Source organism: Balearica regulorum, chromosome 6 (assembly GCF_011004875.1).
Source record: "Balearica regulorum gibbericeps isolate bBalReg1 chromosome 6, bBalReg1.pri, whole genome shotgun sequence".
NCBI lineage: Eukaryota > Metazoa > Chordata > Aves > Gruiformes > Gruidae > Balearica > Balearica regulorum.
This window is the reverse complement of record NC_046189.1, coordinates 31,703,213-31,716,544: the sequence shown is the minus strand read 5'-3', so window position 1 is coordinate 31,716,544 and position 13,332 is coordinate 31,703,213. Positions and strand designations below refer to the sequence as shown.

The 13,332-nt window shown below is 43.4% G+C and overlaps 1 protein-coding gene across 7 annotated transcripts in view; it reads right to left on the bottom strand.

Annotated features, from left to right (window-relative positions):
- KALRN (kalirin RhoGEF kinase) overlaps positions 1–13,332 on the bottom strand; it is a 515,104-nt gene that overhangs the window by 328,920 nt on the left and 172,852 nt on the right. For all 7 annotated transcript variants that reach the window (XM_075757089.1, XM_075757095.1, XM_075757087.1 and 4 more), the window contains exon 3: positions 8,971–9,085. In XM_075757089.1, the coding sequence (XP_075613204.1) occupies positions 8,971–9,085 (115 nt within the window). The remainder of the gene's footprint in view (positions 1–8,970; positions 9,086–13,332) is intronic.

The following is a 13,332-nucleotide window of genomic DNA, read 5'->3' as shown; positions in this document are numbered from 1 at the left end:
TTTAAACAGTGACTGACAGACAGCACGATTGTGTAAGCTTTCTGTCATTTGGAGACAAGGCTAAAAATATGTTCCTGAAAACACATCTTCAGTCCTACCCAAGCTGCGCACTGGGGAATCCAGACTTTGGAGCAGCATCCACACTTCCTCCATCCATCCAATGAGGATAAGGACCAGGCAGTCTAGACTGAGATGACTCCACTTCTGTGTGTCCCATTATTTGTTCCATATTGGCACACAGTGAAAGTCTCATCCATTCTCCATGGGAGTTTAGAAGAGCTTTCCATTGACATTACGATACCTTTGACAGTATTCCCATTACAAAGCAGACTGCAAAGCACAGCAGTTGTTTTCCTGTTTCTAATGTCATCCATTAAGAGGGTGGCATAAGATGCTTCCAAATTATAATAATTTCTAAGAGTAAAAAAGGATGTAGCACATACTGGAGTTACTGATGAGGAACACAAGCACCCATGCTGGAATGAGACAAAAACCATTTTACAGTCTCTGCAAAAACTGTAGGAAAGAGATCACTGAAAATAAGTTAGGATTGGCTGAACCGCTGCATATTCCACCGACGGCTGCTGACAGCTTCAGGAGGGAACCGCACACGGCCGGTGCCAACTCTGCTGCCAGTGTGCCGCTCCCACAAAAGGTCTCTCTTTCCTAATTTTAACTCTTCTGAATTACTGCTCACATTAGCGCAAACCTGCCTTCTCCACAGAAGTCTCCAGGTCGCTGCTGCCCGGACCTCTCGGAGTACAGCAGAGCCACAAATCTGATGGTTAAAAAGCCCACAAGGAGCAGGCAAGAGCTTTAAATCAACGCTAGCATGGAAAAGGCCAGAGAGGGCAGCACGGTGAAGTGTGCTGCAGAGACTCACAAGCCACTTGTCAGTGAGCCGCTAAGGAAGAGGATGGAGAAAATGATGCTCTGCATAAAATTTATAGCAGGCTGCGGTACCCACCAGCTCCCTCACCAGGGAAAGGGTGCAGGATGTATCCTAGTTTACAAGTTTCTACCTTTTTTCCATCACCTTGGCTCCTTCTTCCAGGCAGCAAACACTGGTACAATCAACATGCAAAAGCCATTGAGCTAGGAGGAACAATGTCGATCTAATCCCCAGATCGAGGGCTTGGACGGACCTCAAAAAGCACAGTGTGGCAGTGCAGCTCTACATGAGACAGCTCAGGGGATGGGATCATGGCCCAGACCCCACGAGTGCTGCCAGGTGTCACTCGGTCATGGTGGCTCCTGCATCCCAGTAGTGGCAGTGCGTGTGGCAGGGGGGTTTGCTTTGCTGTTTGCTTCAGATTTGGAGAAATCTGAGCAGAATCCTTCTCAGCCCAAACCTCACGTTGGAAGTGCAGTCAGACACTACCTACAGCATTACTAACAAAAATATGGTGACATGGGGAGCAACTGACAGGGCTGTGTGGGACAGCCAGAGATCAGCAGTCCCCAGCCTGTGCCAAGGAGCTGAGCAGCATCTCCCCCACGAAGACAGCAGGGGTTTTCTCAGCACCTTGACAAAGCTCAGACCGCTGCGCCATCAACCCATCACAACACCTTGAGGAGGCTCAGCCGATACTGCTGCATGGGGTCACCATCCTCACAGGAGGTCGCTGTTTCCAGATCAGCCCCCTCATCCGTGCCTTTGGTGGGAAGCACTGCCACAGGCATCCCTACCTCTGCTGAGAGGCTGTGCCGATGGGTTTTAGGAACCCTCCCGTCCCTCCTCTCTCAGGGAGGTAGAGAGAAGCCAGGTCCAGCGATGCTGTGGAGCTACAACGCAGCAGCAGCCGCCTGGTTTGTGCAGTGGACATGGGAAGATGGGGCTGCAGAGGAGGACTCCACTTGCTGCCATCCTGGCTGCTCTAACTCGCAGCCTGAACACACTGCCTGTGGCGAGGAGAAACAGCCGGCAGCCAGGAGGGTAGGGTTGGAGCAAAAAAGGCCAGATCAGTAAAACCAAAAGGCATTGGGCCCAAACCAGGTAGAAACGTTTGATTTGCTGTCTGGAAAGAGCAGAGAGTAAACCAATGACCTTTATTTCATCAGATGCATCCCCCTGTTGAGCCCTATCTGCTGAAAAAGACATGACTGAGCTCTCACTGGGCTGGAAAAAGGAACTTCTTATCCAGACCTCTGCATTTTCTTTGTACATTAAACTTGGCCTGTCGGGCTACCTCTGTAGCCCTAAATCTGCAAATGAGTAACCTGTTGGAGAATCTTTATGTTGGAGACAGTAGATGAACCAGAAAGAACCCAATATGACTTTGAAATCTCAGCATGAGTCTGTATGGTTGGCAGCAAGAGAAAACTGGACCCTCTCCCCTACCCGGTAAAAAAGAACAATTGCCTTGGAAATGATTCAGACACAATAAATGAGGGATTCCTTCATATTAACTGTTTTCAATTGCAGATTTATAGTCTAAAATTAAGCAGATGTTGAGTGTTGAACAGAATGCTTAAAAACACAACGGCAAGTTTCTCTGCATGTGGCAATAAGTAATTTCAATTATTTATTGGAATAAAATTAATATATATAATAAAATGGAGCAAGCTACTACTTAGGAATATAGAAATATTGAAGAAGTTAGCATGAAGAAACAGTAACAGATTTTCAGGTCTTCCAAAATAGTGCAAATGTTTTTGGATACAAGACAGACAACTTCAGGATTTGCAATGTATTTTCTATGTCCTTTAAGGAATTTATTTCAAATACGGAATTCAGTCTTGAAATAACATCAACCTTTACTTTGAGTCCCCAATTCATGTTCTGAAATAAAACAATCAAATCTCCATGAGTTTGTTTCAATAGTACCATTATGTTACTCTCATTTGCTTCTATTTCACAATAGAGAGATGTGAGAGAATTCCGCTAGGAAAAAAAAAGATATTGATGATTGCTGGTAGAAGTGACATGCAGAGCCCAGCTTACCCTGCCTTCTCTTAGTCTTTAGAAGAAAAAAGCTACATGAGCTGTGCAATTCACAGTACATTAACTACAAAGCTCTGTATCGTGCTATTTGCGGTGTTCATCATAAAACCAGTCTGCAAACACTTGCACTGTTATCCAGCTGGAAGGCAGAGCAGGGCTCAGCAGCTAACCAAGCTAGAACCAGTCTGAGAGTGCTCAGCTCCCACAGAGGAATAAGGGACATTTGCTTTAGGTCCAGAGCTGTACAAGATCAGTCCTTACTCTATCCAGGAAAACAGCAACAGGCAATGAAAGCAGGAAATAAATTTGGAAATTGAAAACAAAAGCTCCCATTTATCTTGGATTTGGGCTAATTTTCAAAAAGATTAAAAATAAACAAACACGGGAAGTGAAAATCTTGTACCTATTTAATAAAAACGCCACCACAGATTTATACAAAACAGTGTCATGAGAGCTGGAGAGGCTTTTGTTTTCATCCCTGTACTGCAAGACTGGAGCAACAATACCTGGCTCACTCCTGGTACATCTTCTAACAGTCTCCAAGATGGAGATGCTATAGAAACCTGCTTCATTTCTCCAGGCTATGATTTTAATCCATTTCTTTTTATCCCATTTACCATGTACACTGAGACCAAACTGTTTTCTTTAGCTCAGTCTCACATACTGGATTGTAATCCCGTAACTTTTACTTTCACCCTCTTTAATCTAAGCATCCCAGCACTTTCAATCTTTTCTTATAGCTCCTGCCCCCCAGGCTCTGACGGCTCTTCTTGCTCCCTTCTGCACTTCAGAGAAGTCTACATTTTCTAGCAGCTTCTGGCAAACAGGGGAGCTTGCCAGGCTGGCAGCTGTAGACACCTACTGCAGAGTTTCGACAACAATTATAGCCACTGACCACTTACCTAGGAATAAAATGTCTCAACAGGTCATTACAGCAGCTGGAAGGAAATCAGAGATCCTCTTTTGAAGAGCTGATCTCCAACAAGAGGTGAACACATAACTTGTCCTGAGGTGGTCAGTAAAGGGACACAGGAAGCAAAGCAGAGGTGATGTGGTCAGAAGCCTTTTAACAGGACACGGTGAGACCACCAACTATTCCCACAGAAGTCCCCCAATCCCTAACAGATGGTGATGACAGCATCACGTACCAATACCATGTACAATGAAGGCTGAAGTTGAACCGGCTATCGAGTGGCAAAAGGCTCTTAAATTCACTAGCATTCATGTCAGCTTCTAATGAGGTTCTTTCTCCAAAATACACTTACAATTTTTTTAAAAAAAAAATCAAATTATATCTGAAGAAAATACTAAACCTCCATTAGCCTCATTAGGTTCATTTTTTACTGTGGTATTTTGATACAAGAGTATGGTGGAATAATTATCTTATAGATGGCACCAGATATTTAGTTACTAAAATTAGTATGAAGTCCCTGGTGTTATTTTTAAAATACATGATTATTTTTGTAGATCTACAGTAGCCTCCAGGAAAAAAAAAAAGTTATCCTCAAAAGCTTCTTCAGTGCTAGGATCATGTAACAGAAATTAGAGCTCTAGGGTTTAATTCCTATCAATCAACAAAATTAGTTTCACACTACTCCCGGCCAGAGGAGCTAATATACACAATAGCAGAGATCGTCAGAGAAGAGCTTAAAATAAATCCAAGAGCGGATGAGTATTGCTACATGGTGCCATCCCCTGTATTGTTCTTCTAATTTTATAAAGCCCCAATCACTGAACTAATTATTAGAGGCACTTAAGTTGTTTTACTGATCCTAGCAGCCTTCGTCGCACTCAGGCAGCTCTGAGGAGATGCTCAAACACACGGGGCTGGCCCTGGACACATTTTGCTGCTGTTAGGAGCCCTGGATGTCCCCCAGAACAGGGAAATGTTTGAGCAGGTTTTTAAACAGAGGGCAAATAAAAAGTAGATGTCTTTAAAAATACAGGCCTCCGAGGCATCTCAGGTTTCCCCCACTGCAGCGAGCACAGAAGACTGCTTGTCTTGGCTCCCAAACAGATTGATGTGTTCAGCCGGAGGATTCACTATAGCTGACAGAGAACATTTCCTTCATCGTATTGCTTCGCCATGCAAGGAGATAACTCAGGCTAATAATATTCTGTCTCCTTTTTATCTTCCTATAGCCTATGCATAACTTAATTCTTAATTCCAAAGGGCTTGCAGAGGAGATTGGCCTGGTGCTAGTTTCATTTACACACATATAAATCAAAACTCAGTCTACCGGAATAGATAGCACTGCACTGGTGTTAAAAAAAATAAAATCCTCAGCGAGGCCAGAAAATTCCTCCTCAGCTCCCCGATCATGCACACCATGTTATCCTAGATTCAGTCACAGCCTCCAAATTTCTAAACATCACATCCCAATTAAACTTGCATGTAAATAGGGGCTATCCTGATTCACAAGAAATACAGCTTTGCTGATCCAGAAAGCACTAGCATAAACGTAAAATAAGCAGAAAATGGCAGAGTGATAGAAATCTGTGGCAATTATCTTTACTTCTAATAAACAGCATCTTCATTTCTTAGTAACTAATTATAGTGGAACTGTTTGGAGACAAGGACCTTGTGATACGCCTGAAAGAACTGTCACAGCACCGAACCAGGACCACATTTGTCCACAGCATCAGACACCCACTCGCAACCTCCTCCGAGTACCCAAGGCTGCAGGATCAGGTTTTTGAGAATCTTCCAGGACCCCCAAATCACCCCAGGTACTATGGATTGCAAGGTTACCATTTTGGGATATGAACAAACCGCGTTCCTAGATCTGATGTCATAACCCCCACGCAGTAACCCTCAGCCACACGGGAAACCTCATTGACCGCAGGCACCTGCCTGACGGCGACTCGCAGCTGCATGAAAGCACTCACTATTCTGCTCTAACTCAAACACACATTGCTGCTTTCAGAAAACCCACATTATTATTCTGGGTTTGAAGAAGGAATTGCGGAAAGCTGAATCAAAAACTTTGAAGACTGCTAGCAAGACCCTGGTTTCACTTACGCTAATCTATCATCGTATTTCATCACCAATCTCATACCTGCTCAAAGCTCCCAGCAATGTGCCCCCTCTGTCCCCTCCATTAAGATATAAAACAAGGGTTAAGTGACAGATATTATCAATGTGGATAGCAATCTGTCTCACTCAGAAACCATTGCACCGGGAATAAAGAAAGAATTATTATACTGGTGTCAATATGATAAATTACAGTCTCTCTTTTTTCCTAAAGAATTTCTAGTTTTTCAACTAGCACAGAAAACTCTCCCCCTATTCAGCACTCTGAACATCAGAGTTTCTCCTGACATTCTGTTCAGAGTCTCTGCTAATGAAACTGTTTATTTTGGTGGATGGCTGAAGCAGTTATTCATTACAGCACTTATCTTGAAAGAAGTATGAACTGGGAGCCAGTGATATGAATTCAAACTGCTCCTTCCATATATTTGTTTCCAAAAAGTAAGTAAATTTGAAAGCTCTGCTGGTTGCCCTTATTAAAGTGAACAAAATGTTGAGGGAAAACGAGTTTTCAGTGTTTTCTCACACCACATAGGTTACCCAATCCCTCATGCCAAACCCACAGAGTTTGTGGTCACGTTTCCCTCTGACAGCAGTGAGTTCACAGCTGCGGCACCAGACAAAACAGAGCTAGGAGGAACCTGAAGAAGTCACCTCCTGATTTATCATCCCCTCTCCCTAACATTTATACCCATACCAGAGGTTTGCCTATAGAGGTATGTGGGAATTTAAGAAGAAATTAGATGACTTATTCTAGTGCTAATGGGAATCCATGAGACATCTTTTCCTTGTCTACAGCCTAAGCTTCCCCTGCTTCAGCGTAACGCTTTTGTTTCTTGCCCTAGCACTACAAACCCTTTCCTTTTGCAGCATCACAACATGCTTTCAAAGTCCCTTCTCACTCTCTTCTGTTCTCTAGCCTGAGCAACCTCTACCCTTTAATCCTTCCATGACAGGCCACTTTTTCCTAGACCTCTGATCACTCTTGCTGCTTTCTGCTCCACACCTCTCAACGTGTAATATCCCAAACAGTACTCCACAGAACCAATCCGAAAGGATCTGTAGGAAGTTGTCAAAGTGCACTGCTGGGCACATTTTTATGATGGGAGGCTGTACCATAGAGGAAGAAATGTTCTCTGGTATAACTAGAGAGATGTCCTTCAAAGGCTTCAAACATCAGGGCAGAACAAGGCTTTGCAGTGGGGACCAGGAAGGGGAATGCTTTTTTACTGTTTCTAGAGAGACAAGCAGCTGGGTCTTGTATTAGCTCCTTCAGCACACACCTCTGGCCCCCAGCTTCTGCATCGTCAGAGAAAAGTCATCGCTGGCCTGATTCAGAGTGAGGCAACTGAAAGCAGCATCAAAGATTGAGCTAATAGGTTTAGTTGTGTGAAAGTGGGGAACAGAAGAGATGTATCTTGCTATTACTGGCACCTCCATGAGGGAGCAGCAATTAATAGAAAAGGTTGACGTGTTAGAAGGTAATTTTTGCTGTGCAATTGCCTGCAACCCCAAGCAATGTCATATCTTTGTACTTGTGACCGTGCACAGAATGATAAGATATAAGGGAGCAGTTTTATTAACTGCAGCAGCTGGAGGGGGACTGCCAAGCCCTGGGACGTGCACTCTCCCAGCCCCGCACCACGTCCATAATCTCTCTCACAATATGGTTGAAAATAGAGCTCGCTACAGGGAAAAAAAAAGGGCGGGGGGGGGGGGGGGGGCAAAGCAATTCAGCTTATTAGTAAAATCTTGATAAGCAACAGTCCAACTCAGCAAAAAATGCATCACCAGAGGACTGGTGAAGTCCAGGAAACAAGCACTGGCAGATCTGGCACACACGGCTACATTTGCCCCCCACTCGTCAGAGCAGAGTGATCAATCTCCCAAGAGCCTTCAACTCTCTCCCGTACCAAACGCAGGATCTTTGTTCTCTGCGCATCCCACATTTAAGGAATCAAGTGTGTTACTGAGACCCTTACCTCTTGACTTCCAGATGCAGCCAACCCCTCTGCCCTCCAGCTGTTAAATTCACACTCTTTGCAAAAATGAGCACTGTTTAACACCTGGGTTTAAATAAGGAGCTCCTGGGTGGCACAGGGTGTGTTATTGCAACCCTGAACATTCCTCTTCAGCCCCTCACTTGCCCTGGGATAACCTTCACCTCAATAACTGGTGCAGTGGTTCTTGGGTAAGGATATTTGGCAAGCTTGAAAATAGGGAAAGGAAGCTGGATGAGGGCGTACACAGCCTCATACTCTCAAAGGCATTAAACATTGGCTCAGAAATACCTACCTGGACACTGAGCCCTATAAACTGTCTCCCAAAGCTTGCAAAGATAAATATGCACTGGCAACAGACCTTTCCTCCAATGTCCCCAGGGAAAGGGATGGGGTCCTATGTGTCGGAGGAGGGACATGGAGACTAATGCAGGTGTTGGTTTACATGCAGAACCATTTGAAATGCCCTTCTTTGAAAACTTCCCCCTCAGTCCACCCATGTTCCTTCCCAAGCCTGGAGAAATCTCTGGGAAGTGCTGGAGCAGGAAGATCCCCCTCCTTGCATGGAGCAAGGCTCTCCTCCCCAGCAACTACAGTCCCCTACCCCAGCTCTCCTGAACCTCCCACAAGATACTGGAAAGCAACAGCAGCCAGGTTGCTACATACAACTGCAGACCTCTAAGCACTCTCCTCCCTTTCCACTCCTCTAGAAGATCCGCACAGAAACACGGGGAACAAGAGCTCCTGCTCCTTGCTGTCGTGAGCCTGAAGGCCAGGTTTGCTCACACTGCCTCCGCTCTGGGGCTCCTGCATTACCGAGCGTGCAATAAAAACCATCAGAGCACACACAGGAGGAGGAAGGGAAAACTTTTGTTTCTCCGTCCCAAGAATTGAAGGTACTAAATGTTAATACTTGGAAATCAGCAACTGCCAAGAACAAGTTCCCCACCCACCCATCCACCCTAAGCTTTGAAGTGTTTTCTTTCTAGCTTTACCTTGGCACGCTGGCCAAATAAGTCACAAGTTTCCGAAGGTCTTCCTGCCTTATTCTGTCATGATTGCTGCGGGCTGGGAAGGTCAAGACAGGACCACCTCGTTTATCACGGCCACCTGTGGAAAATAAAGGATTGTTAGAAAATCAGGCAGGAAGCACACGTCAAAAAAAACTATGTGCGCTGAATTGATAAACATAAATTACAGCACATTCGAGAGCCCGTGCACTCTTTGTCGCTTTCAGACTTGCCTAATTGAGGAAGACATACTTGCATTTGCTGGAGCTCCAAAGGGGGCAAATAAAAAAAAAAAATAATCACCACCCACACAAAGGAAAATCGCTACTAGCATTTCTTCTGACTTTCAGCTAATCCCATCAAATCTAATGTAACTGCCAATCCAAGCAGGCAATGCTAATGATATCCTACTGTGGGGGTAGTTTTAACTGGTCAGCACCAAGAAAGTGAAAGTATTTTTCAGTATTACTCAATGTGTTGCATCATTCATTGCCAGATAGTTTACAGTGTCCCACCAGTTAGAAGCGATACATCCCACTAATGTTTATGCAGTAAAGGTTCTAATCTATCTGGCAATGCATTAGAAATTGAAATTTTGATTAGAAGTTCATGCCTCCTATGCTTTCCATTTAGAGAGCGTTGTTGGCAATAGGGATGTATTTTGGTTTGTTTTTTTCCTGAAGCTTTCCTGTCTTAAAATCCACTCCTTTTAAACTGCCAGTGTCTGGCATTTCGTGTTTTACAGCAATTGTCAAAAGACTTGGCATAAAAGAATGGCTTTACCCTGAAGGATACAATCACAAATATAGGGGTGAATACAATCTATTCTAAAGCACCTTATTTTATTCTCTGCTGTGAATAAAGTTTAATAAGCTTGAAAATGAAATCTAGTGCCTCGCTCAATGTCTTGTTCTTTCTTCACGTATTATCACAGGATTTTTTTCAGGACTTGTGTATTGTTAGACACATGTTTACATTGCTATCTAAGAAAAAAGTCATTGCAAAACTACAGTTCAAAAAACTAGCACAGAACTGCAAGGACCTTGCGTACAAGCTGTAAAAATGCAGATGAATGTGCTTTTCAATAGCAAGTATGATCCCTCTAACAGAAATATCACTTCTGAGAAAGGAAAATTACGTGCTTCCCTGAACTAGTTTACCTGGCCAACAAGAAGAAAAAACTATACAAGGGCACACACATCTCCAGCACTGATCCACGCTGCATTCTCTTGTGTAGAACGCAGGACACCCGCACTCTATGGGGCCATTACTTCTGTAGGGGTCCTAAACACTCTAATTCAGGAGAAAGACTCCCAAGAGGCTTGTTGTAAGAGCAGGATGAGCATGAGAGCACATGTGCACCTGGAAAAACAGTATCCTGGATCACCACAGGACAAAGGCAGAGTTTAGATCAGGAATCAAGGAGGTGCCTCGCATGGCAGGACTTCCTTCAGGTGGACAAAACAGAAACCAAACCAATGAGATACACGCGTGTACCCCCAAGGCACAGGTCTTCCAGCTGGCCTTGGTGACAGAACAGAGAATTGACTTGACAATGCAGCTCCCATCTGATAACATATCCTCTATCCATTCTATTCTGAAACTGTCCACTCAGTTGATGCCACGCTAGGTACAAGCTTACCTTCTAGCGCAAAGTGTCTCTCTATTTGACGAGAGTCACAGAGAAGCAGCTAAAAATAGCAAAGTTGTTACTATATATACATTTTTAAAAAACAAACAGTTTATCAGCATTGAAATTGCCATAGTTTTCAATGGATGCTGTGTGTACCTGAAGGGCTACGTCATGCAACTCCCCATTGGAGCCAGGTCGTGTTTGATTTCTGCAGGGGTACAAACAGAAAGGCAAACAAGAGATGCCATCTTCATTTCGAGCCCTCATATAGGTATGGGTATGTATGGGGTACAAAAACCATCCTGCCTAATCTCCACCCAAATCTCTGTGCCTGATGTTTGCCTTTGGCTTCAGACTGTGAAGGTGAGGAAGGTCCGTGGGAATTTGGTGTCACCTTGGCTGATCCACGCCTCCACCACATAGGAAGAGAACGGGGGTGCAACGTAACAAGGATTCAATTTACAAGAAAAAAGCTCATTTTTATTTTCAGACCTATATACATATTAAAAAATCCTCATGTTAAGCACATTCTCCCTTCTTTGAGATTATTTCACATACTGTAACAATGCCAAAACCATTATTTCATGCATGATGTGTCCAACAGAAAAGCAAACCAGCCTATAGAATGGCAAACCAATGTAGTAACTAAAGCTGGAGGGAAATATTTTTTCAACACAGGAAGCTTTTCAAGGTTTTGAAAAATTTCCCGTCATATCAAGATATAACCAAGGCTTTCAAAAGCTTCCAGATATTCACTGAAGCAGAGACCTGAACTTGAATTGCATCCCAGAGGAACACACTACCCACTACTCAGTCAGGCTACCTCTCCTCCTCCATTCCCAAATATTTAAATAGTTCTACAAAGTGGAAAAGCGCTGAGAGATGAGATCAGGAGACATCCAAGCCCACAGTTATAATCCTCTCCCAGGATATGAAACCCAGGAAGGGCCATGAGCTTCCCACAGCCCAGCAGCCCCGATTGCTCTGATGCTGCCCATTCACCTCAGCTTGGTAAACCAGAAATTGTGTTTCTGGCCAGAGAACTCTTTCCCACCTACAATTCCACCAAAGTGAGCTCTGGGGGAAAAAAAAAAATAAAAAAATAAAAAAAAAATCAAAAGTTATCTAAACTCTGGTAGGCTAAAACAGTTAAATCAGAAAATTCTTGACCCTTTTACCAACAGTAACACAAGGATTTTGGCTACAATAAAGGAAACAGGGTCCAGAACATTCCTGTCCTGTCTTTGGTTCAGGATAAAAATTGTCCCTCAATAGCTCATCTAAACTGTCCTCAGGTGAGCAGGATAAATAAGGCTTTAGTGCAGAGTCAGAAGTTACCAGGACAGAGCGGAGAAAATGGGTTAATTCTCGCTGGAGGAAAAAGGTTACATGATGACCCAGTTGAAGGTTTCTGGACGATGGAAGGATAGAGAAGTGCCTGGACCAATTTCTTCTAGTCCTATGGCACAGAACAAGGAGACATGGGGCAAATCTCAAGAAATGTGATGTTAAGAAACAAATGTTTCTCATTTGTGATAAAAATACTGCTCTGTGCTTTGAGCAGTAGGGTGAAATTATTATTACAAGTGCATCGTACATATTAAAATCCTTCACTTGTTTCCAAATTATTCATGAGCAATCCCTAATTTTTATGAATGCCTGCATAATTTACAATCTTATGAAGAGCCTGTATGAGGAAACATCAGGTTTCTTCCAGAACAAACCACAGTACGTTTAATTCACCAGACTTGCAGAGTTTAATAACTGTGCTTTACTCTCTTAAATACTAATAATATGTAGCTTTTCCATTCCACTTTATAACTGCAAATCTCAGCTTTTCAAGGCAGACCAAATAGGATATTACCACAATCAAACTTTGAACACCTAATATGCCTATATTAGGACTCATCTCCTCTAACAGAGTCTCCAGCTGGGTAGCAACAGCAACTAGAAGAGAAGAAAATCTTTTGGCAATGGCTGTACCAGGAGTATACACCTTTCCTCTGCTTTATTATCTCCTTTTTTACTGAGGGGAATAGTGAGGTACAGAGAGGGGAAGAAATTCAGCCGAGATCCCACAGCAAGTCACTTGAAGAACCAGGAGTAGAAATAAGGTTTTCTGACTTTTAGTCTGTGTTAGAGCTTCATAGTTCTTAGGCTAAAAGTCAGCAACTAAAAACATTATAGATACTGTCTTTGCTTGTTAGTAATCCACCCAAGGAGACTAATCTTGCCCCAAGTCAGCCATGATCTCAACACCAATTTTACATGCACAGTGTCTTCAGAGATCTACCCAGCATATTGTTTTAAAAGAAAATAAAAAATGGAAGAAGGAGTCTCAATTGCTCTAATCAATACATCCAGTCTCCTGCCTCCCACTGGGCTCACAGACATGGGATGCAATAATCAAACATGTCATTAGGTTTGCTAATTACAGTTATTAAATGCTACAACAAACAGCTGATAATTTCTGATTGTTTTTCAAGGTGGGTTTTCATGGGCTTTGCTCTGATTTAGAGAGGCAAACAGATGGTCTAGTTATTAGTGCTCTGGAAAAAGGAGTCAGAAAAACACATGTTCTTTAGGGCACAAAGTAGACTGAGAACAAATATTTAGCCATATATGTCTTGCATTCATCCTACAAAATCTTTTGTTGATGTCCTTGCCTTTCAGTGGTCTGCTTGCCAGTTCTTCCCATCTCCCTTTCTTCTGGC